The following is a 25636-nucleotide window of genomic DNA, read 5'->3' as shown; positions in this document are numbered from 1 at the left end:
TTTTATCCGGAGGATTATTATCTCGTTTTTTATGCTCAAGTCTTTATTAAACGACAAATAAAAATACAATTATTTCACCCATCGTTAAAAAAACAATGAATCCACATTAATCATTAGTTATGCTTGGTCAAAGCGCTTATGTTAATATATAATACAATTGTATGAATGTGTTTTGAATTTGTAAAAACATCTTAATCCGCATTTTTAAAATCTAATTTACATTTGCACTGTATACAAAAGAATAGCTTCCTTTTATTTTAACCGTGAAATGTTACCATAGCCGACAGTAGTACTCAGTCAAAGCGTTGAAAGACGTTGAACTAACTACGAATGTTAAAATTTCTTCGAGAATTAAAAAAATTATTAGATTTAAGTTAAGTTATCAATATCAATAACATTATAAATATTGTAAATATTGTATATCGATATTTGCCTTATTTACTATACTATTAGGTAGGGGTATTTTTCATTTCTTCCTTTTAATTTTTCACCAAACTTTATCACTAATAGACTGAAATATGTCGTCTAAATCGTCTTCACCGCCATCGTTACCAGAGCCGCTTTCGACATCGTCGCTGTTTTGTTCAATTGTCGTTTTTTTTTGTTGACCCTTTTTTAACAATTTCGCGCTCTGAACATTTTTCCGACGTTTACCTGCTGAAATTAAAGTAGCTCTAATAGTAACGCTGTTTTAAAGTAAGCTAGGCTAAACAAAAATTTAAAAATTGCGTACACGGTAATTAGCAAGAATAATGGTTTAAAACAGTAGGAGATAGAAAACACTTGAATGATATTTCTTACCTCCGTTTTTTTTACCACCAGTTCTCTTTTTTTTTAAACTTCTGCTACTTCCTTGTTTAGTCTTTTTTTTTTTGTTTGTTCCTCCTCCAGTATCTTCCATTATCTGCTCATCTTTATCTTGTTTCAACTCAATTGGTTTTTTAATTGTTTCTTGGCTTAATTGAGAATCTTCCTCATTGATATCAGCCCCTTTAGTTTGCTTTTTTTTCTTTTTATTTTTGTTTCCTGTAATTGTAAAAACATTTTAATGTTAATTGTACAAAACCACTGTTGTAATTATAAACACTACAATCAAAACACAATAAACAAAAATTTTATCACCCTGAAATGTAGAAAAAAAATACAATTAAGACCTTTTATATCAGCTGCAGAACCAACGCTAGGTACTGTATCATTATCACCATCTCCCTCTTTAGGTGCAGGCGGTGCAGGTGGTAAAGAAACCATGTTTGGGCTAGCACCCATTGCTGCAGGTGATTGAGGACTATTCCATCCACCAGTAGCCTGGTGTGGTTGGCTAACACTAGGTTGTGGGGCTTCTGAGGTTGTAGTCTGCTGAGTTTGACTGTTGCTAGGTTTTGGGGCCTCTGAAGTTGTATCTTCTGAGCTATCTTCTTCATCATCATTATCATCCTCATCACCTTCTTTTTCATTACTAGAATCTTTATCCTTGTTACTTGAACTTTGCTCTGATGGCTGATTTGAAGACTGCTTATGGTTGTCATTCGAAGATTGAGTTGAGGGTTCTTTGGGTTGTTCCCCAAGTTGCACTGTTGGAGATTGAACTGGCTGAGTAGGCTGTTTGTTTGGTAGTTGCTGTTGTGATGTTGATTGCAAACTGTTGCTTTGAATTTGTGGGATGGGTGGTGGAGGTTGATTTGTTTGCAAAGGAGCACTTGGAACTTGCTGTGGCAAGTTAACAGGATTTATTTGTTGTTGGGTTTGGTGATTACCTTGATTATCAGTATTTGCAGGTACTGACACTGGAGCTTGATTGGCATTGTCATGGATTTCATTTTGTTGTGTTACAGTTGAAGGAAGAACTGGAGTGGTTGACTCAGAGGGTTTGTTCATACTTGCAGCAACAGGACCAGCATTTTGAGAAAGATTTTCATTGCTGGATGGTTGAGCAGGCTCATATGCCGGTTTTCCATTGACAATATTTGGCATACTTCCCATACCATTTGTTCCAACAGGTGCACTTATTGGTGGACCAACCACAGGAGCAGCTTTATTTTGCTAAGATCAAATTAAAAGTTATATACACAGATGCAAAAGACCAAAGTAACTATGATTTGGATGTTAATAAAAAATTACCTGCATACTAAGATTTTCAAAGGCTTGAGATGGAGCTTGATTCTGATCTGAGTTTTCCTGATACTCTTGTTTATGTTCAATTTTTTGTTGTATCTTTAATGCTTCAGGGGATCCTTCCTTTGTGTTATCAGCATATGTTTCATTTTTAAAAGAATCACTATTATTCAATGCAGCATTAATGGCAAGGCGGTTAAGTTCCAGCATGTACTGCGCTTCATCAATTTTTGGGTCATTCTACTCAAAAAAAAAAGTTATTTATATATGCATATTTTGTTTTGCCAGCAACATATCTGTCTTAAATACTTTTAAATTAATGCTTTAATTTAAAAGTTTTGCATCTATTAAATGGTATGACAATCAACTTACAGCAAGTGCTTCCCATGGTTCAATACCTTGTTGCTTAAGGTGAGCTACTGTTTGATCATATAGAAGTTCATCAACATCATCAGCTTCTTCTTCTTCTACCTCAACATTTCCATTTGCATCTGGGAAAACTCCTGGCTCCAATTTTAGTGAATTAACCACTTAAAAAATTCAAAGTTGAAAAAGTTAAGCAATTTATGCCAAAAGATTTTGTGCAAACAAAAAAAACTTGAGATATTTAACAAAAGTAGAACAAGAAAAATTTTTTGATATACTTTTTAAGGAGAAATCAGTATATACCTGGAATTGTAATATTTGGATAAAGAAATATAAGTGGAGGTATCTCAGGCTCTGTGGGGTTATTCTGTACAACTAAATCTGGACGAGGATCTAGTCGAGGCTCTAAAAGAAGACTTTAACTTCATAACTTTTAATATTTCTAAAAGCCTAAAATAATACAATGACTTTTACTTTTCCATCTTAAACTATGGAAAAAACAAAGTACTTGTTATCAGCATCAACATAATGAAGTTATTATCTGAACTTACTTAACTCTTGTTTACACAGGAAGTAGAACTTATTGCTGCAATGAAAACTCAACCAGTTTCCTTCCTCATCAATGGCAACACAATTAAGTAAATCTTTCTGAACATCACTATACGTCATTCCTTTTTTCCAGTTTCTGTAATCTGATCTTGCAGGACAATTTTTCGAGCCATCAAGATTATCAGACCATAAGTAAGCATGATTAGTTTGACTCAAGCCAATCCAAGTGAATCTAAAAAGAAAGAAAACAAAGAAACTTAATAAAATATGAAATAAGAATCAAAGACAAGATAGGAATTGATATGTAACATAAAATGAAGCATTTTCAATAAAAAGAGAACAGTTTCCTTAAAACTCACCCACATGGCCGAATAACATTTGCAACAAAATTTCTTTCATCATCAGAAATAATGCTTGCTAATTTGCCACCCTCTAATTCACAAGACTTCTCTGCTTCTTTCCAGCTTCTTAGTTTTGAAATAACTCTATAGCACCAAACTCCATTGTCAGTTTCTAATTTTTTCCATAATACAGGACACTCTAAAATGTTATGTTTACAGCTAATATAAATACTACAATATAAATGTTTACAAATATTCATATGAAAAATTGCAATAACAATAATAATCAATAATAATAACAATAATAACAATAATAATAATAATAATAATAATAATAATAATAATAATAATAATAATAATAATAATAATAATAATAATAATAATAATAATAATAACAATAATAATAATAATAGTAATCAAAAATAACTATAACAACAACAGTAACACCAACAATGACAATAAAAATAATATAATTCAACAGATTACATCTACATATATAAAGACTTTGTTAAGATGGAAAAAAATATACAAAAGTTACGTTGATATTGGTAAACTTGATCAAGAATAGAATTAGGATTCCTAATCATCCATTTTGTTTGGAAAGGCCCAAATTTATTATCAGCTGCCTCAACAAATATTTTTTTAGGTGCGTAAGTAGCACTTGATAAAACCATTCTTATAGCTTGGATTCTAACAGCAACTTTAAACTCATAGGCAATCCAATCATCGTTGTTATCATGCACACCCCAGCCACTTGGATACCAAGAAGTGTTTGGGTTATCTTCCATGGCATAATGAGCATCAAACCCTATTATTTTAAAATATCAAAATAAAGTGTTAATAGAACAAATTACAGTAGAACTAAAAAATTGATTTAAATAAAGAAAAAACAATCATCAAGAGTACATCGGTGTATATATTTAAATTAAGACAATATAAATGCATATTGATGATAATATTTAAAGTAATTAAATTCAGATTATAGTTAAGAAGATTATAGAAGAGGGCAGGGAGGGAGATACACAAAAAATATTTTTTGTATATAATTAGCTAAGAACTGGGTACTAGAATTTTTCTGTAACTTTAGAATTTTTCTAAATTTGCTTCAAAATTAACCTTGATGGTAAAAAAGTGTTTTACATCAAAATCGCATGTGGCAATGAAAATACTTATCTTAAAAGAAATTATTTTAACAAACTAAAATTACCTGGAAAAGAACTACTTGCATATGCACGAGAACTGTTATCTACAAGTGAAATATTTTGATTTGCGTTAGCATACCATTCTACTTTTGTTAACATCCATGTTGGATCAAATTGTGAAGCAGCACGTAAACGCCAGTATGTGTGAAACTCTTAAATAAAACATTTTTTAGTTTTTTTCATATTAGCATTTATATATATATATATATATATATATATATATATATATATATATATATATATATATATATATATATATATATATATATATATATACATATATAATTTTAAGAAATTAATTCTTAAATGTCTGATTAAGTAAACTTTAGTGTTTATTTTAAATATGAATTAATATGGGATAACTTACGACTTGTTTTAATATCACAGAGACCACATGACTTTCTGCAATATGAATATGCAAACACTTCATGCTCAGGTGCAAAGCATTTATCAGTACATCGTGTGCAAATATGCTTTGCAGCAGAATGATCTTTGCATCCTCCAATCTCATCTATTAAGTACAAAGTTTTCTATTTGAATTTTTTGAAAAAAAAAACTAATATACTTTTATGTATTACATCTTTCTAAATACTCTATTACAAATTTTTACCTTGGTGTGCAGTAACCTCAGCTGAGAATGGTTTTAAAGGATACTTTGGTGGCCGCCCACTCTCCAATGTCCCTGATTGTAAGTAATGAGAATTTTAAATAGATTTAAGGACTATATAGCTTTATATAAAGTATAAATCTATTTTTACACAGTTAATCTGTAACTATTTCTGAGCGGATTGCATTCTATTGCCCCCTAATACTAGCCATGGCAACAATTGGATCATTGAAATACCGAACTCGCCTCGTAAAATCTACGAGTACCAAACCTTTGACCTTTCACAGGCCAACAGCGGGGTGGGTTGGGTAAACCTTACCCATCTTATAACATAATCAGAATAGGCCCTACACAGGTAGGTCACTCTGATTCTCTTACTCCCAAGACCGGGTCAGAACAGGGAAATGCAAAATGGAGAAAATAATGTTGATATTTATTCGTTTTCCAATTATTAGTGGGATGATAATAAACTTGTTGTTTGAGAATACTTGGAGCGATTTATTTGTATTTCAAGTTGTCCTTTTATTGACTTTGTCTTATGTGTTTTTCTTTTTGTTTTGGCTCTTTCAAAAACGTGTTTAAGAAGAGTTCAATGGTACCAAACAATTTTCTCTCTCAAATATGATGTTTAATCCTCAAATTGAAAAACATTGCTAAAGCTATTCATAAGTAAATCTAAACTTGTAGTTTTTTGATAAAGGTTTTTGCTCAAAGACTCTTTTAAACAATTTACCCCGACAAAACTTAATTGGGACTCTTTGTACCTTATGCAACTTACACTTTTCCAAAAAGAAGTGGCATTTAATAATAGATGTTAATTCTTTATTTTTATCTCTTTGTCTTTTTGATTTTTCTATCTTAATTACTTGTTCATTATGTGTTTAAACATTTCTTAGAAGATTCTCGTGCCCCTTGAAATATTGCAGAAGAACTTTGACTTTATGGAAAAGTGTAACCGTTTGAAAATTACGGAACGAGCAAATCACATTCGCGCTTAAGTGACTCACAGCGTCCAAAGTTTTTAAGGATCAAAAAGTGACTCACAAAATTTCGATAATTGGTACCACTTTTTTAGCATTTAAATTTATCTGAAGGAGAAGTAGAATTTAATGCTGTGTTGTAATTGAGTTCCTGCTTTTTATAAACTGAAAACTAAAAGTTCTAAACATCTAAATACTATTTTAAGGTTTCAAAAAGTTTAAAATAATATCTCATTTTTAACATTTGGACTGACTTTTTTTCGTTTTTTGGTCCTTTCCATAACTTTGCAAAAAACTCAAGCATTTGTATTTAATTCAATGTAGTATGTTCGTATTTAATTCAATGCAATAAGTTCGGATTTAATTACTTTTGTATTACTATAATTAACTTCATGAAAAAAAAGTTAAAAACGCTTAAACTAAGATCTATACTAAAAAAGAAATCCAATTTTTTAAAAACAGAAATCAATATGAAAGTTTAGCAAAAAATCTGTAAGATCAAAAACTATTTCGTCTTATTGTACAGCCATCAAATTTAAAGATTTATATCCATAAATTATACTTAAAAAAATGTGGAAAAAAAAAAAAATGACGCTCCTCGGCGAATTTTGTTAAGAACAAACTCTTACTATTTGGTTGATGCGATTGCTTATCAACCGTCTCATTGCGCTCAGCCACTTTGGGATCGACATCAGTTGTTGGACGCTTTTTCGCCTCTTTTTTTCCTTCAGCTTCTGTAAAAGCTGGAGATTTGGTTTCTTTTCCAACTTTTAACTTAAGCTTAGTGCTCTTTTTTTTTGGATTTCCTTAAAGCAAGAAAAAAAATGAATGTTAAATAGTTGGATGATATTTTTTTAAAAGTATGATCGTAGATGAGTAAATTTGATTGTTGAGTAAGATATTTTACAAAACTCTATTCTACAATTAATCTTTTATTTCTAGACTTAAAGAAAACCACTGTATTTTCATTTTTACCTCTTATTGATATTTAAATTAAAAGTGGAGGGCGTCAGAAACCCCTGAAGAGAACAATGTAATAAAGCTGGAGATTAAACTCATAAAAACTGCACTCAAATAGCCTCACTTACCTGCAACAAAACATGATACTGCCAGCAGCAAGACCAGGGTAAACGAGAGAGTTGCTCTCATTTCCTAGATAAATAGATTTTCTTAAGATTAGTTTATGATTTATTTTTTTTTAGGTTGGGAAAAAGGATATGAATAAGTACATATATTTATGTATATACATATACATAAGTATATATGCTTTTATATGGACTTATAGGTCAAAATTATATGATATTTATATTAAAGTTTTTAAATATATTCTGTCATAATTTCTGAGTTTTGTAACAATTAAATTTTTTCAGATTTGCGCTAAGTCAAACAACTTATATTAACAAAACCGAACGTAACTTACCAACGGTGTAATTATATAATATTTAAAAAACCGGTTCCATTATTTTACTGATTTAATTTCTAAAAAAACATTGAGATGTTTTTTTTTTTCAGCGGAGTGTGTATAATTATCCACTCATGCTTGATCAAGCGAGGAAAAGATTTGCAGCATGGGTTACATGAATATCTAATACAAATTTATGTCTAGAAGTACTACGCATGCGCAATTTTTTACAACCATTGGTTGAATAGTTCAATTTTTATTTTTCAAATTAGATTTTCAATATGTTGTATCTGATGTACGTTCTCTGTTTGGCATTCAGCATATAAGTTCCTTGTCCAAGAATTAAGCTATTTCTTTTTTGCTCACCCCTTTTCTCTTTCGTCATTCTCTGAAAATATTTGACGATAGATTTTCTTTTTTCCTTTCCTTTCTGATTTCAAAACTTCAAAAATATATTAAAAGTCAGATAAATTATTCTACTGATATTCTTAGAATACTCTCTCTTATTTATTGTAATATTTTAAATACAATCATTTATCAAATGAAAACTGGTATAGAATGAATATCATAAAAATTTAAAGTTTTTAATTACTTTTTGTACTCTCGGGGACAATGTTTTTGTTCCGATGGGCAACCTACGAAAGATGGGCAACCTACAAAAGAGATTTTGTTCCTATGGGCAATCTTCCGAAGATGGGCAACCTACGAAAGAGATTTTGGGAGTTATGTTAAATACTGCATAGATGATAACATTATTAACGGAATAAATTTTTATTCAAAAACATATTTAGAGCCGATTATAAAGCTAAAATCTTTAATTATCCATATTTATAATAAATGTATACCATATTTATTATACAACTTTTTACTTTTAATTCAAGCAGCCCAACACTCAAATTTTTCACAAATAAATAGTATTCAGTAAACCAAATAAATATTATTGGTAATCCTATTTGTTTCTAAGGCTCATCTCCCCCCCCCCTTCTCCCTCTCATGCTATTTAAATTGTTTTCGTCATATTTGTGCCAATGAACATGGTCTTTTCTACCAGGCATTTTTGTGTTCGACCCCACTTTCTAATAAGCACTAAACTCTAAAACTCAATCATTCCAAATTAACTCCCAGGGAAAGGTCGTCTTGAAAAACTAGTTACGCAATTCTTAAAGAAAAGATGTTGATGAAGATAAGATTCTTGAAGCATTTCCATCAGATAAAGATTTTGACGATAATGAAGGTGGTAACTATGATGTAAAAATATGATTTTATGATTTAGCGAAAAATTCTTCTTGAAAATCTATAGAAATAATTTTTCATTTTAAATATTGTTTGAAAGAATATCCCCACCACCACCACCGCCACCACCACAACTTCCAAACAACCCCTACTCCTATTTAAGCGCTTACACCTAAAACTCAAGCTGTTAAATAAGCCCCCAGAAACATAAACATTTGCTACAACCATAAAAATCAGTTCGATCTTAGAAAAAAAGAAGATTAAACAATATGAAAATATGAAAATATAAAGATATAAAATATGAAAATACAAAATATGAAGATATGAAAACATAAAGATATAAAATATGAAGATATAAAATATGAAGATATTGTGAGGAGGGAAAATGATAAAATTGTAAACATTATCTTTAAGATTTACCCGACTTAAGCATACAACATTCGAACGAAGAAAAGAGTGAGTCAACCAACAAAAAAGAACGCGCGGAGACTTATTGAATTTGTCATACGAATAAACGATACAGCGAAAAGTAAAGTAAAAACAACAACAACCAAGAAAAGACGTACACACAGAGACTTGTTCAGCCTGTCATATAAATAAATAACGAATAAATAACAAAACCGTAAACAACTGAAAACTATAAAAAAGCTCAAAAAGAAAAAAGAAGAGAGGAGGAAAAGGAATATTAAGAGAATATATATTGATGAGAATATTTGAGAATATTTATTAAGAAAATTAAGTAAGTGAAGAAGAACCAGTAGTAAGTACTTTTGTTTGCATTTCGATTATTAATATTATTGTTGTTATTACTATATGCGTTAAATATTGTTATTGAAAAGTTTGATGCTCTAACCGCGCACCTTACCATAGCCGCGCCGTAATATATCACCCGAGGGACCGAACATAGAAAACATTTGATAAAACCCCCACACACTCTCAACCTTGTTCCCAACCTCCATATACCTTTCTACAATCCAAACCTAGTCCTTTGCTAACCAAGTACTCCCCAGACCATCAACCTTGTTCCCAACCTCCATATACCTAATCAACACACACTAAACCCAAATCAAACCCTTCCCTTTAACCAAATCCTTTCTTCTTCCCTTTAACCTTTCTCATCAAACCTTCCCCTTACCATTTCCACCAAATATTAACATTAAATCAAATAAATAAAAAATAATTAAATAAAATCTACCGCCCTCACAATATATAGCTCCATAGGTTTAGCTACTGCAAACATTTTCGTAGAGAAAAAGTAAAAGTAATTTGGATTGAAAGTTTTAATGTTCGGTGATAGAATAATTTAGCAAAACAATTTAATAAACCATATGTTTCACAAAATCAATAAGTTGTTATATTAACACTAGTTATACTTCCTAAATCTCCACGCACTCAACACAAAAGTCAATTATCAGGAGTCACATTCAACGACAATGATCTTTTAATCAAATAATCAAACTGTTTACAATTTTGGAATACAATTTTTCCTTCCCAGCGTTCATAAAATGTTAATAACAGAATATTAGAAAGTCAGTATTTGCAATTGCTGCTTATGTATTGTACCTAATGAGCAATAATATGAGACGAAAAGGCATTTGGTTTTTCACTTTTACGTGATTGCGCAACTATAGATTACATTAGATTTATAGATTGGCAAATCCAAATCCAGCTTTCTTAAATACGACAAAATTTAAAACTTCACTGAAAAAAATCAGAAATATAATGCACCAAACGTAAGAAAAATGAATTTTTATGCGATGTTCAATATTATATAATGTTTAGTGGTGTAGTGCAGGAGGTGGGAGGAGAGGGAAGGTTTGCGGTCCCTTTGTTAACTTCTGAATTAACATTTAGCATTGGGGCATAGTGGTCACATTGCTCCAAAAATGCGAAAAAAGGAAAAAAAGAAAAAAAATGCATTTAACAAAATGTTATTCTGTATACAAAAAAATCCTACAATCTTTCCTGCTTTTTTCAAAAAAATTAAAGTATTAAGAAAGTCTTTCAAGATCGAGCAGATGAAATTTAAAGAATTACAGCTTGTTTTATTTCTTACTTTGTATTATCTTTGTACTTTTTCCGCAAACTTCCGCTTTTTAAAAATAATTTGAAATCACTTTTGGTGAAATTTTCTAAAACGTAGAAATTTTAAAACTAGCTATCCAGATGTTATTAACGTGCAAATAGAGATGTGGCAAAGTTACAAATTAAATTTCAATTATAATTTTAAATTCAAAGCTAAATAAAAATTATCACAATTAGAAAAAATATTTTAAATAGCAAAATATAGATATTACTATACTAATTTTATTAAATGTGTCTTTACTTTTATTTTAAAATTCTTCAACCCTACACATATTTTTAACCTTGGTCACATGGTACCGTGGTTGTTAAAAAATAGCTGCAAATTCGAAACCTTTTAAAGAAATTAAATTAATTTCAAGTTTTAAAAATTTACAGTTTTTTTAGTGAACTATGAAAAAATAAAAGTAAAGTCAAATTTTTTTAGATCAGGTAAAGCTTCATTTTGCATTTTGAATTTCGATTTTTTAACATCTTAAATATAAGCATCTGTTTAAATTCTGAAAAACCTTTACTATTAATTTTCTAAATAATGTCTCCTGATCATGACTCTCCTTGTGCTTAATAGGTATCTTAAAGAACCTTAGAAATCATACTAGGTAATTTTTATTCAATATCTTGTTGTTAAATTCTGAGAAATTCTGAAAGATTCTGATAGGATCAGAATTCCGAAAAAATTTTTAGCGATGCAGACTCTTACTTAAAAGGTAAGCTAGCTGTGAGTTAGGAGTGAACTTTAGAAATGTTTTTTTTTTAAACGAAATGTACTTTAAAAAGTTTGATTCGGGTATTTTCGGGAAATTATTACTTTTTTAATTTTTGTGAAAATGTTTTCCTAAATACTTTTATATTACATAATTTATGTTTATTATTTAATAAATTTACTTTTTTACTATAAATTTTTTTTTAAATTTTTTAGAGAAGTGACCACTGAGTGGGGTTTCGGCTAAAACCTCACTAGGAAGCTGAAAACTCTCTTCATAATCCAAGCTAATAAGTGGCACGAAGTCCCTGTAAATAAACCCTTAGGCCAGTACTATTTCCCTTTTAAAAAAGGTATTGGAGGCCATACTTTTTCCCTCTCACCCTCTCTTTATTTCTGAAATTCCAAAATATTCTAATAACTGCGCATGCTTCATTTTTATTTTCCGCGGAAAAAAACACTTTAAAAAAAGAGATTTTTCAAGTTATCATAATATTTAATGATTGTTATAATACTTATATTAAATTAGACGATTACTGATGATTTATATTTACATATGTATATGTGTTTGTGTGTTTATACACACATACGTACATACATACATACATACATACATACATACATACATACATACATACATACATACATACATACATACATACATACATACATACATACATACATACATACATACATACATACATACATACATACATACATACATACATACATACATACATACATACATACATACATACATACATACATACATACATACATACATACATACATACATACATACATACATACATACATACATACATACATACATACATACATACATACATACATACATACATACATACATACACATATATATAACATACACACGTATATATTAATGATGATGCTTGGAGTGTTTAGGATATTTTCAGTCTGTTTGTTTTTTCACATCAGGAGCATGGCTGTTTAGTTCTTAAATAGATAATGAATGAAGAGTTAAGAAATGCCACTTATCTCATATCACCTGATGATTTTCAGAATGGTTTGTACAACTTATTTATATTGATAAATTTATGCTATTCAAAGTAAAATAATAACTTATATAATAAAAAAATAATTTTCTTTTATAAGTTGATAAAACAGACTTTTTAATTATTTGCTTAAACTTTATAGAAAAAACATGCTTTACTTGTGGACAAATTCCAAATGGAGGCTCTCCTTTCGTAAAAAATGGTTATTTGTTACGGTAAGTAAAGAAAATATCTAGAAATATCTGAAAATATAAATCATGCTTTTGTAACTTTAAAGTAAATAATAAAAGAAATAAAAATTTATTTAGAAAAAAAATGTTTTTCAATAATTTTTTGTTTGTTTAGCTCATTATATGTTGTAGGCTGTGAAGTACAGTTAAAGCATTCACAAAGCTTTTGTTTCTTTGAACAAAGTATTTCATACCTCCAGCTCTTATTGGACAAGAAAAGATCAGATTGGTTTAATGCATTTCGGTAGGTTTAATAAATTAATAATCTATTACATGATGGAGCATTACTAAGTGTTTAAATGGCCTATCAATAAAGTGGCCTTTATTTGGCAACTTCTGAAATATTTGCCTTCTACCTATTTTTAGTTTCACTTCAGATTAAAACAAGTTTTTATTAAAAATACCAAGTTCTGTATATTTTTAGTATGATTTGCTTCTCTTAAACAGAGTTAGGCATTTTATTTGATATAATTTACTAAAGAATTTTGTCTTGTGCTTTAGATGTTTTAAAATTTCTATTTTCTCATACAACTCAACATTTCAATCAAAAAAAGAAAAAGAAATCATTTATTCACTTAGAGACTGAATTTATCTGAGTAATTTTTTAAAGCCCTATTTTAGCAATTAAATTTCTGAAAGAAGCTGCAGATATAGACTGGATGTGCAGAAAAATTATGACTTGACATAAACTCCAATGTCAAATATACAGAAAAATACAAAAATCTTGCAGCTCTTGTTTAGGAAGTTTGAAGCTAGATTCTCTTAAAAGTCATAAATTTTGCTCAGTTAATGTCATCAGGCTTTCAGAAGAAATTGTATCATTGACTTTAAGGTGTTAAATCAGTCACAAATATAAACTGGGATGAAATAAAATTTATGCTAGTGTACATTGGTTTGGTGTTCCTACTTTTCAAGAGCTTTCTATATAGGTTTTAATCTTCAAGAGCTTTCTATATAGATTCTACTCTTCAAGCACTTCCTAGTAAAATTCATTAAATCTTATTTTTTACCTAATCTTAGACTCACAGCAAAAAATTATTTATTAGAATAAGTAACATTTATGAAAGATGAAATATTGTTTATTGCTATAATTTTTTAAAATTAATTTTTTTACAAAATAAAGAAAGACAATTTAAATATGACATGTTTTGAGCATGACTTTTGAGAAAATTAAAAAAAAACTTGTTATGCTATATTTTTAACTTTACTTTATAATTTTCAGGTTTCAATTAAATAAATTAGAGAAGGCAGTTCACAAACCTGAATCCGTTGTAGGTATTTATTATTTTCTTAACATTTAGTTGTCTATTTTTCTAAAATTTATTAATTTTTAATTGGTTTTTATAAGTAAAAAACTCTAATTTGCAACGCTACATAAAGAAGTTTAACTTAGCAGTTCTTATCTTTTGTTAAATTTATTTAAATAGAGGTATGTAGTTTTACTTCAAATTTGTTGTAACTACTGGATGTTTCTGGAAAATTTTTTTATCTAAAAATTTTTCTATGACAATCACTTTTATGTATATGTTTTAAATATTTTTTACCAAGCAGGAGTTGAAAAAGTTTGTAGAGAAGAAATCAATCAATTTTTGAAGCATATTTTGCATATAACTCACCAGTATGTTTTTATTTTCCTTCTTATAGCTTTTATATTGTGCTTAATGTTGCTGATCATACTGATCAGGCATACTAAAATTTTACTAGAAATAAATAGCCTTCTTTAATACAGGTATTTTTTCTTGCATATAAAATAAATTTTATTGCTTTATAATTAGAGAATTACCCTGTTTCTTTTTTTTTTTTTTTTTCCAAGAAAGCAATTATTTATGTTACAGATCTATTTTGCCTGATAATTTCACTGAAGATATATTTGCCCTTGTAAGAGTAAGAAGATTTCATCAACTAGATACAAAAGTACTTACAAGCACAAATGCGCTTCAGCAAAATTATTTTCATCTATGCTTAGAGATAAGTGCATACTCTGTGTTGATAGTAACATCATTATTTTTAAAAGGTATGTTTTATGCTAATTTTATTTAGATAAATTTGCTTCAAAGTTTATTAGCTAATTTATGTAATATTAGCTAATTTACATGATTTCTAGAATTTAAGTCAGATTTGATTTTACTTTTTTTTTTTCATTTAAAAAAGATATTAGCATAGATAAAATATTTAATTATTATAACTTACCAATATTTAGAAAGAAATATTTAAGTTCATTTTACAATTAAGATGTTTAATTTTGCATACAGATTAAATCTTTTTTAATAAAGTAAAAAAAAGTGTTTTCTTTTTCTTCTTTTTTTCTATAATTCTTTTTATTATTTGAAAATCATAACTTTAGATACAAGCTCTAAAGATTTGATGAGGTTCTTTGACAGTATCACACAGAAACTAGTTTGGGACTTGGTTTATCTTGCTAACTATGTGTACCAAAAGGTTGTTTATCTAAAATTATTGTTTGCCTTTAAGTTTTTTAGTATAAATTGCTAGTAATTTTTATTGTGATAACTTATTTCGTTAACAAATCGTTAAAGTTAATAAAAATAAAGGTTTTTTTTTCATATTTTCTTTTATAGGAACCTATATCAAGTATATGGAAAAGGAGTTTATTTTTTTGTTCATGTGTTGATGAACTGTGGCTCATGTTAATGCATATATTAGATACAGTTTCTAAAAAAGTCAAAACTCAGGTAGCCATCATCCATATTTTGCTAAATATTTTAAATGTTATTATAAATTTTTCTTTTACTGAAATTTTAAAGTTTGACTAAAAGTTACATGTTTAAATTTTTTTACTTAACATTGTCATGCAAATCTTGAACTTTATTTAATGTTGTCATGCAATCTTGAACTTTATTTAATGTTAAACAATAGATCATGAATATGATGTTATGATAAAAGATATTTGATGATTTTGACAATGATATAAATTCAAAATAGTTAAATGAGCTCAAAATCTTGTTTTGTTTCAGTCATTTTGGTCAGTTCTGTCCTGTATTATCAATGAGTTAGGCATCGAAAGTGTAAACAGGGAAAATGGGATACGTAAGTAAAATGATTAAATGATTAATAGTCAATGCAGAAAGGCAAATTTGATTGCAATTGTTATTATGAAATAGAGTTTGACCATACTCCCAAATTTTAAATTTCCTGATATTTCTTGTCAAAAAAAGGAAAGTTGCATTATATTTGGAACACAAGTTGCGAATTCAAGCTGTGGCTTATCTGTAAGATTGCTCCAATATACCGTTTAAATGAATCTGGCACTCAGTTATCTGATGATGTATGCAGAAAGGTTTGAATTGTTTTGATTATCAGTTTCTTTGTTTTTAATACAAATAAATTTTGTTGCTATTGCAAACAAGGTTGGTGCTGTTGCAAAAAAGTGTTGCGTTTGCAAACAAGGCAGGTGTTTTAAGAGTCATTTTTAGAACTGCAAACATCATCCCAGACTTTCTACTTAAAAAACGATTAGTTCTCTTATAAAAAGCATTCTATCTATTTTCACTCTCATAAATTATTCTAGCAAGTTTTATTTTAGACTATTGTTCCAGGTAATTGGCAAGCAGTCCAAGAGTTAATTCAAGACCTGCTTCAAAAAGATAATATTGTAAGAAAACCTAACAGTTTCTTAACTATTCTAACCCAGCTTGTGTTTACTTACAGTGTTGTAAATTATATACAAAAGAAGTTGTGACTCCCAATACATACTATTTATCATAGTTGCTCAAAGCTTAAATTGATATTGATAAAATGCCATAGGAAAATATTTATGAAATTTTTTAATTTTTTTTTTTTTTTTTTTTTTTTTTTTTTGTGTAATGCTTCTTTACTTTTTGTTCTCTAGGATGAAAAGTGTATTGTGTTTCTACTTCGTGTTTATTGTCAACTTAATGATCATTGGAGTTTTCATTTTGGAATTTTTAAAGCATTATGGGATCAGATTAATAAAATGATGGTGATTAGATTTTTCCCTTTTCACTCTGTGATAGTGTTTAAATTCATTTCAAATGATTTTGAGCAACTGCAACAATAATACCCTTGAAATATAAGACAAATAACCTATACCTATATACAAAGAAAATTAATTATGTCAAATGAATATGACATCCTGAGGGTTTTATTCAGCCTTCAGCCCAGTTGGCATGTAAATATACTGACACTTGCTTTGATTAGGTTCAGTAAAAAAATTAAAACATGCATGCAGACACAAGTATCTTTAACAGAACATCTAGTATTTTTATGAATAACTGGTCTTTCCTCTGGTTTTGTATAAATCCACAGATCATTGTTGCATAACAGAGACCTGTAAAATAAAAAAAGGAGTCTGAAAATTGTTTTTCTGCCTATTAACATATAATATCAAAGGAATAAAATAACACTTAAAATAATTAGAACCTTTTTTTTGTAAGACACAAATTGGTGTTTTTTAAATTAAGCAACAGAGTAAACTATCATCTAGTAAACAACAAAATAAACAAGAAAAGAATAAACAATTTTGTGTCTATTGTGATTATTGTGGGTAAAAAATCTTGAGCATCACTTTTCTAAAAATGTAGTGCTGCCTAAATGTAAGAAGTGTTTATATTTCTTTAGCTCAAGGTAATTCTATCTTAACAGAAATTCTTGACTTGTTGTATGACCTTTGTAATTGTGCAATTACCAATAAAAATTTGAATAGCAGATGTAGTTGGAGGTGGTTTTCTTTTAGCTATTTCTAATGTGTTCATTTAATTTTAAGTTTATATTTCAGTGGCCACGTTTGTTGAAAGTAGCCTAATTGTTTTAGAATTCCTTTAGTAAATCCTTTTAACTAAATTTAACACTGTACAATACATTTTTAGATAATTATGCAAACTTACTTTTTCAACTCTGTGAACAATAAGGTCTAGTATCTTTTATTCAATTAAGAGAATCATTTTTATTGACACAATTTATAACTGATAATAATATTTATTTCTATAACTGTAATTTAAATATTGCAGCATCTTGGAAAAATTACTAAAATTACTGAATATTAAATATAAACTTGTTCAAATAAATGCAAGTAAACATAAAGGAACTTCTTAAAATTTTAAAAAGAAAAAAAATATATTGTTATATTTAAACTTAAAAACTTTTAAAAGTTATTAGTTATTTAGTTATTAATTATTTAGTTATTTAGTATTTAGTTATTAGTTATTAAACTATCTCTAGTATGCAATATTCTAGCAAACTTTTAGATTGGTAATCTTTTGACCATAGAATTGACAATTTATTTGAAAGATATTTTACCAATCATACTTGGTAATTGACTATAGAATATTTTGTGCATACACCGTCAATAGCTAATAGAGTGGTTTGATATTTTAATTCAGCCAATCTAGTTTTTTATAAATTCTTCTACTTTTGGGGAGCTTCAATCATTCCATTGACTTGCTTCTAACAGAAGATTTGAGAAGCATGTCGGATTTTATCTCTTGTTTCTTTTACAGCTGCTATTTTTGTCTTTTAGTCGTCATTAAATTTGTTCTCATGTGTTTGCTGATTTAATTGTTCTCATTTACTTTAGATTCCATGGCTGTCAGTTTAGCAAACTATTAAATGTTGACTAGAATTATGCTGAATTACTATACAAATAATACTTAAAACTTTAAAACTTAAAACTAAAAAAGAGGAGGAGGATCTCACAATAAGTTTTAAATATTATTAATCTTGACTTATATAAATAGAGTAAAAGCGAGTCAAACCGATCACTGAACAATAAAAATCAAGTAACTTTATTATTTTTTAAAATTTTTAAACTTTTTTTTTTTAAATAAGATAAAAAATACCAACAAGCACATTATTAATTAATTTTTTTTTTTTTTTTAATTGTATTTGAAAATATGAAAGCTAGAAGAAAAAAAAAGATCGCTTTTGGCAGAAAGTCTGTTAAAACCGATCAATATAAAATACAATAAATTTAATATTTTATATATGTAAATGTATATATTTTTTATATAGTATACAGAAATAATAAAAGATTTAAGGTTTACATTTTTTACAACAAAAAAAATCTGAATCCATTACAAAATTTTTTGGCAAACATATTTTGTTGCAGAGCCAAGTATTGCAATTTGGATTCTCACATGACATCATGTCTGAATGTAATTCTTTTTTACACTTTCTGCATTTAATAACTTTTCTTCTTTTGGCTAAAGGTGTTGTAATCGGTTCTATATTTTGAGTTACTTCTTTTTCTGCAGGGTTTGGCAATGGCATTATGAGTTTGCAGATGGTTTTACACTTTTTAGCTTGTTTTTCAGCTAATTTGAGTTACTTAACTTCTGCTCTTTTTTTGAGATGTTCTGCAATACTGTCTTCTGTAATACATTGGCCAGCAATTTTTGGAATATTAGGTTACCTCGATTTTTTTACACGAGACTGATTTTTTTTTTTAAAAAAACTCTTTAGCTCATTTTTCATTTCAATTTTCATTCTCTCATGTAGTGCTCTGTACTTGTCAAACCTCAAAGCTGCTGTTGCTGGTTCAGAAGATAATGCTATAGACTTTATTGTTCGCAATGGCGTTGAAGACGTCGGTTGATTAAACGTTTTGGAGTTAACTAATGTCTGTTGATTGATTTTGTTTTTGTTAAGTGGAAATAACCCAGTATATTCAAAACCAGCAACAGCGTGCAAATTTGTAAAACACTAACCGCTCTCATACACCTGTTTGAGCAATGAAGGAAAAATTTCTTTATCTAAGTTTTTGCATTTTGTGTCTTGTGTAAAATTTGGTAAGAAAATCCAATAATTTAATTCACCTAAGTGCCTAATTTAAAAATTCACATACTACTTAATAAAGAAATTTAAAGTAAATATGTGAATGATCGGTTTTACCAGAAAAAATTTAACATTAGTTTTTCTTATTTTTTTGTCTAATTTTTAATTATAAAACAAACAAAAAATTATGTAATCGGTATTAAAATTAAATTTTCTACAAGATAGAGGTAAAATTATTTTTAAATGAATTATGGTTCCCAAATTATTACGATAGCAAATAAAAGAAAAAAGCAAATTTTTATGACTTTAAACTTTTATAAAAATAAAATGACTGAAAAATGACTTGGATTTTATTTTGACACATTTGAATAGAGGAGATAATTCTCATTCTTCTGGTGTTTTTTTTATTTTTTAAATATTCCTATCAGTTCCGGTTTTATTTAAATTTTTCGATCAGTGATAGAAAAAATAGTATGATTGGTTTGACCCGATTTTACTCTAAATTATATGCAAAGGTAACCATTTTTTTAAACTTATTGTCTGAAATTTTTTTCAGCCTCTGTCTTATCCAAGAGATTTAGCTAATCTAAACTCATATGTTACTCGAGTTGCTCAAATTACACCATTGATAAAATTTGAAACATACAAAGCAGTGGTTTCCAAAGAAATTGATCTTCATGGTGATGTCCAAAGTTTTGAATTATTCTGTGATGTTTTTGAAAGGATTATTGAGAGAGTAAAAGATCTGTCTCCTCATTTTTTATCTCAAATAAAAGGAAGGTTTGCAAATATTCTTTATTTTAGTGTTTATTTGAGTTCTTGTAATATCCAAAACATTTGTAAAAGTCTAAATATCTGTTGCTATATGCATAGAAAAGTTTGGGGTAGTTTTTATATTTAATTAAAAGGTTTATTTAAAATTTTGTTTGTTATGCTAGGATTTTATCAAAGTTTCATAAAAAACGAATGGAAGATATTGTACCAATTGACTTTGAAAGATTTGTAACCTTATTTCTGAAGAGTGCTCTGGCTTTTGATTCTATGGATGTAGTTCATAAAATGTGTTTGTATATAGGTTATATTCCTTTTGATGAAAAAAGTTTGTCAATGAAAAGAACTATTTTCCTGGTGTTGTTTACTGGAGTATTAATATGTAAAGATCAAAAGTATCAAATAGACTATATTATTGAGAGAATTGTTGAGTTGTTCACAAGAGTGATAACAAAGCATGATTTAAAAGACTCAATACACCAAGATACGTGGAGTTTAATTTGTTTTTACTTTGAATGTGTTGAGCAATGTCTTGATTTTGTAAACTGTCTTCCTTGTGAAGAAAAATTAATATGTGCTGGATATAGCAAACTTCTTAAAATAATGTCAAGGAGTGAAAGATTAGTGGTGTTACAACATTTAAAAAATATTTTTGGGTGCTCCTACATTCAAGGAGAGTTTAAAGACTTATTGATTTCTCAATTATGGACTGTAGTGTTTGTTCAAATAGAGGGAGTAGTTTCAGATGATCTTGCGGCAGATTTATTAGCTGATTTTACTGTGCTCTCATTGTCTAGGTAATTATGAAACAATGCTCCTAATTATAATTTAAAAAAAAAATTATCTTTTGTTAATCAATTTAAAATATGTCCTTTACTAATTTGAAGTTGCATTGTTTGTTGTTTTTGTAAATTTCAATTTTTATAATTAATTTTTTAGCAAACAAGTTGCTCCCAAAACATTTCAAGAACTGTTTTCGAAGTTTGCAAATAACACTTCTCAATCGCTTAATTTCAAATGTAGCTATTTATCAAAAGTTCTATCATCTTCAGATGTCAGAAATGTACTTTCTTACAATGAACACTCCAATAACAGATATTTTATTGTAAATACTTGGATACACTGTATTCTACTTTCTCACATTAACAAATTAGATACTCTGGAGTTTACTAGAGCTTTGTTTGAAATTCTCGAATTTTCTAAATATATCAAAAACATTAGTAGTAGTAAGTTCCTGCCTTGTGAATATTCTTTGCTGGTTCTTTTAAAATTTACTGCAGGGATTGGGGGAGCTTATATGAGAATGCAGTCTGTCACTGAGATGTCTAATTTTCGGAAAATTATTGATATTTTTTTTCACAATGTTTTGGAAATCTGTAAACCTGTTTTAATAGTTTGCGATTGCATGAAAACTGTGGATTTGATGTTTGTTGTAAGTGGAAATTTGGCTAAATACTGTGCTAAAGCCATATACAGTAAAGTAAGTTTTGGTTTTTTTTTCTCAAAATTAAAATTTTTACTGTTATTAATTTTTTTTGTACCTTTTCATTAAAATTTTTTATTCCTGCTGTTACTAAGCATCCAGAAATAAATCTTTTTTTTTTTTTTTACCAGTCATCCCCAGTTTGCTTGCTTCCTCAATTATTGGATTTGTTTGTGCTTCCATTAAATTCTTCAAAGAAACCATTTCCGCCTCCCTTTCTTGAAAAAGTTTTTGAGCATTTGCATCTAGTGAGATATTTATCTTAAATTTGTTTTTCTAGGTATATTTTTATATTATCTTTATGTTGACAACTTTTGAGTTTAATTTAATTTTAAAGTTATTTTGTTTTACTTTATAAGATACCTATAGTTATTACTTCTAAAAGAAAAAATAACTATAGGTATCTTATAAAAATATCAAAGCAAACAGTTTCTGATTACTGCAGTATAAATTTTTACTATGTTTGCATCATATATTTTCAACTTAATACTCTTATTTTTCAGTTTCTGTCTGGTTTGATTTCACTGGATTTTAAGAAAGATGATTTCCTTGCAAGGAAAATTAAAGAAGTATTTCATCGATATTTTATTCAATGCTCCATAAAAAGTTTTACTGTTCAAGCCTCAAACCCTTTTTTGGTATTCTAATTAGCTTATATTATGTTATCTCTTTACTTTTTGTTCAAAAATATTAGAGTAGTTCATCTAAGGAGTCCAATTTTCATGTAATTTGGGCTCTCTTTAGTTAGTCTTAAAAGAATCTGAAGAAGGAGCTAGTTCTAAACAGTCCAGGTAATGCTGTGATTGGTTTTTTAATTGATTAAACTATTATTAAAAATTTTATGTATGATTTTTTTAAATTTGTTTTTGCTATCTAGTGACTACCGATTTTTTGTGTTGACTCTTCTACGTGATCATTTTTTATATCTTCCTCAACCTGCTGAGCAACTTGCTGCTGTAAGTTCAATCAAACTTCAAGCAAACCATTTAGAAATATTTTTTTAGTATTTCCTATAAAAAACTGCGAATATTTAATTTTAGTAGTGAAATTTATTCCTTTTTTTTTTTCAAATACAGGTCCTTTATTTTATAATAAGTTTGTTACAAGCAACTGAATCTTCAGAAGAACTGATAATGTGAGATATTTATATCTTTCTAAAGTGCTTTCAATTGTCCTTCAGCTATGCTTGGGTTTTAAGATGTTGTGTGTTTGTAGTTGCGCAGATAAGCTTCTGATCAAACTTCTCAACTGCCTGCTGGCTTGTGAAAAACTAAGAGGAAAAAGTGAACCTCCTCATGTCAGACAGTTAGGTATATGCTTTGGCATTTAAAAGCTTCTTGTTTTATCAGTTAATATTTTTAAGTAATTTTATATTTTGTAATTTCATTTATCTTTAGTGATGAATATATTGAAGATTATTTTTGATGCATCAGGCAATAAACAAAGCTTGTAAGTTGGTTCTATTTCAATGATAATTGTTACCTTGTGTTGTAAAAAACTACTTAATGCGTGTTTAGAATTTCTATGTTCTTAACATTCTTAATGTTTTGGTTGGTTGTTTTATTTTTTTAATGTTTTGGTTGGTTGTTTTATTTTTTTAATGTTTTGGTTGGTTTTTTTTATTTTTTTAATGTTTTGGTTGGTTGTTTTATTTTTTTAATGTTTTGGTTGGTTGTTTTATTTTTTTAATGTTTTGGTTTGTTGTTTTATTTTTTTGCAAAGGAAAGAGTTGTTCTTAATAGTCTTTCTTGCAACTTGACTTGTTATTAGATGAAGGATGTCAAAGAATTGTTTTTTTTCTTTCTTATCAAACGATTTTTTGTTTGATTTTCATATTTAGTGAGTCGGAGCTAGCATCTATATTGATCAGTTTTGCGTCAGAAAAACTCCCTTCTCATCAAGTATGTGATAATATAAGTGATCCTTCTTATTGTCTTATATTGATGATATTTTAAAATTTCTTTATGTATTAATTTGCTTGTTTGTTTTTAGAACACCATTCTAGTTACCTTAGCACTAGTAGGAAGTTTAAACAAGTCTGTTTTAAAGATGGCAATACCTTCTCTTTACAAACTTGTTTTAGAAGAAGAGAAAAGGGTCGGAGGTGAAAGTCCTCTTGACTTAAGGTGCAAAATTTTTTCTATTGAAAGTTTATAATGAATGCATAAGCATACAGTACAAAATAGTAGTAGTAGTGAAGATAATACAGTAGTACAGTACAAAATAATACAGTAGTACAGTACAAAATAATACAGTAGTACAGTACAAAATAATACAGAAGTACAGTACAAAATAATACAGTAGTACAGTACAAAATAATACAGTAGTAGTAGTGAAGAAAATGAGAATATCACTTTCTTTTATCTCGCTTTTTTAATTTCGCTTTGTAACTTTGAAATTTAACATTAGAAATTTAAATTCTTTTTTTTTTAATTTCTTTTTAATCTAAGAAAAAGTTATCATCTGCTTTCTGAATTTGTATCTTCATTTCCAGTCAATTAATTTCTTTTTAATCTAAGAAAATGTTTTTGTTAACGTTTGAAATCACTTCACAAAGTACTCCAAAGATGATCAAAGAAAGCCGGTTACTCAATAGATTTTAGAATTACTTAAAAAATAAGTCAACTATATTGTTAAAAATGTGAAACAACGTCTACTACCTTAACGTTCGGGAAGCGCTCTGTTCACTTATCATCAGTTTTCCTTAAAATCTGTCTGAGAAATATGTTACGTCGTTTTGACCTTATTCTATATGTAAATTTCAAAGTTATAAAGCAAACTATACATTAATATACATTTATTATTTATTTCTTACAAGGATGATAACTTTTTTACAACCTCATGTGGCCATCCCAAGCTGATTTAAAACTAAAGGAAATAATCTATTACAAAAACTTTTTAAATAAGTTATTTCCTTTAGGTTGTTTAAGTTGTTACCTTGAATTGTACTTTAACACACAATTGTATTAATTACAAAGTTTACATAGTTGCAAATAGTTTTAAAGCCTGTTAGTAATAACAGCAAAAATGGATAAAATTTATTTACCGATTTAAGTCATGTAGTTATTTAAAATTAAAATAGATTTTAGAATAACTGTCAACTGGGTTAACTTACAATAAAGGTAACTTGAGAGGAACAAGTCAATTAAGTTTTAGAAAATTTGACAGCCCTCGTTTTCGTCTTAAGTTACCCCTGCTGTCTCTAAAATACTCAGTTGATGGTACGCTAAATTAAAATAAATTTGATGTTCTTAACTTACTTTAATCCGAAGTAAAATCAAGCACATCCAAAAAAAAAACTTATTTTTTCTCCCTTCTTATCGATGTAGTAATTATTTTTATTTTCTTTTTTACGTTTATTTATTCGATGTTTTATATGTAATATTTTTGCTTTAAAGGAACACCCTTGGTCAACTGAAGGAAATATCTGGATGCGATCTCAATATGATTTAATTGCCAAATTCTTTTTACTCATTTTGATATCATTATCATGGTTTGGATTCCGATTGTCAATCTCTATAAAAAAAATTTTTTAAAAACCCAGTAATTTTTTTGAAAGCATAAATTTTATGTTAAAATTATATTACTTAAATGTAATAGATTATTTCTAGCATGTTTTTTGTTTGTTTGTTCATGTATGAAACGAGTAATATTCGTTGATCATATTCGATTGACTCGATTAGTGTTTTAACTTAATTTCATAATTATAATCAATTTACGACCAAATGGTAAATCGAGGGATACGGTAAAGCGATATATATATATATATATATATATATATATATATATAT

The 25636-nt window shown here is 28.1% G+C and overlaps 2 protein-coding genes across 8 annotated transcripts; one reads left to right on the top strand and one right to left on the bottom strand.

The window, feature by feature from the left end:
- Positions 1–110: 110 nt before the first annotated feature.
- On the bottom strand, positions 111–7727 carry LOC145202028 (uncharacterized). 3 transcript variants are annotated; one of them, XM_090083291.1, is made up of 15 exons: positions 7578–7727; positions 7246–7309; positions 6787–6963; positions 5181–5252; positions 4938–5081; positions 4576–4722; positions 3907–4176; positions 3387–3567; positions 3030–3259; positions 2782–2883; positions 2485–2642; positions 2119–2352; positions 1155–2040; positions 802–1026; positions 111–706 (listed from the first exon to the last, which is right to left on the bottom strand). In XM_090083291.1, the coding sequence occupies exons 2-15, from the start codon at positions 7304–7306 to the stop codon at positions 702–704; spliced, it is 2892 nt and encodes a 963-aa protein (XP_089939417.1). In that variant the 5' UTR covers positions 7307–7309; positions 7578–7727; the 3' UTR covers positions 111–701. The 3 variants fall into 3 exon arrangements, with proteins under 3 accessions (XP_089939417.1, XP_079931030.2, XP_079931031.2); XM_080074904.2 differs by having other exon boundaries at positions 111–657; XM_080074905.2 differs by having other exon boundaries at positions 111–654.
- A 4320-nt stretch (positions 7728–12047) lies between these two features.
- Positions 12048–25524, top strand: LOC145202329 (protein MMS22-like). 5 transcript variants are annotated; one of them, XM_090081464.1, is made up of 25 exons: positions 12048–12622; positions 12754–12826; positions 12957–13085; positions 14064–14116; positions 14393–14459; positions 14677–14855; positions 15186–15280; positions 15421–15534; positions 15817–15889; positions 16018–16139; positions 16386–16454; positions 16692–16802; positions 20148–20371; positions 20530–21159; positions 21302–21842; positions 21977–22093; positions 22349–22483; positions 22590–22636; positions 22723–22801; positions 22922–22980; positions 23061–23155; positions 23243–23294; positions 23686–23746; positions 23838–23971; positions 25244–25524. In XM_090081464.1, the coding sequence occupies exons 1-25, from the start codon at positions 12565–12567 to the stop codon at positions 25296–25298; spliced, it is 3372 nt and encodes a 1123-aa protein (XP_089937590.1). In that variant the 5' UTR covers positions 12048–12564; the 3' UTR covers positions 25299–25524. The 5 variants fall into 5 exon arrangements, with proteins under 5 accessions (XP_089937590.1, XP_089937589.1, XP_089937592.1 ...); XM_090081463.1 differs by having other exon boundaries at positions 14390–14459; XM_090081466.1 differs by having other exon boundaries at positions 12491–12622; positions 12974–13085.
- The last annotated feature ends 112 nt before the right edge of the window (positions 25525–25636 follow it).

This window comes from Hydra viridissima, unplaced genomic scaffold (assembly GCF_058129835.1).
Source record: "Hydra viridissima isolate aposymbiotic clone 2 unplaced genomic scaffold, HvirCarnegie_v1 scaffold_3, whole genome shotgun sequence".
Classification (NCBI taxonomy): Eukaryota; Metazoa; Cnidaria; class Hydrozoa; order Anthoathecata; family Hydridae; genus Hydra; species Hydra viridissima.
The sequence above is the reverse complement of the archived record's forward strand: the minus strand, read 5'-3'. Positions and strand labels throughout refer to the sequence as shown.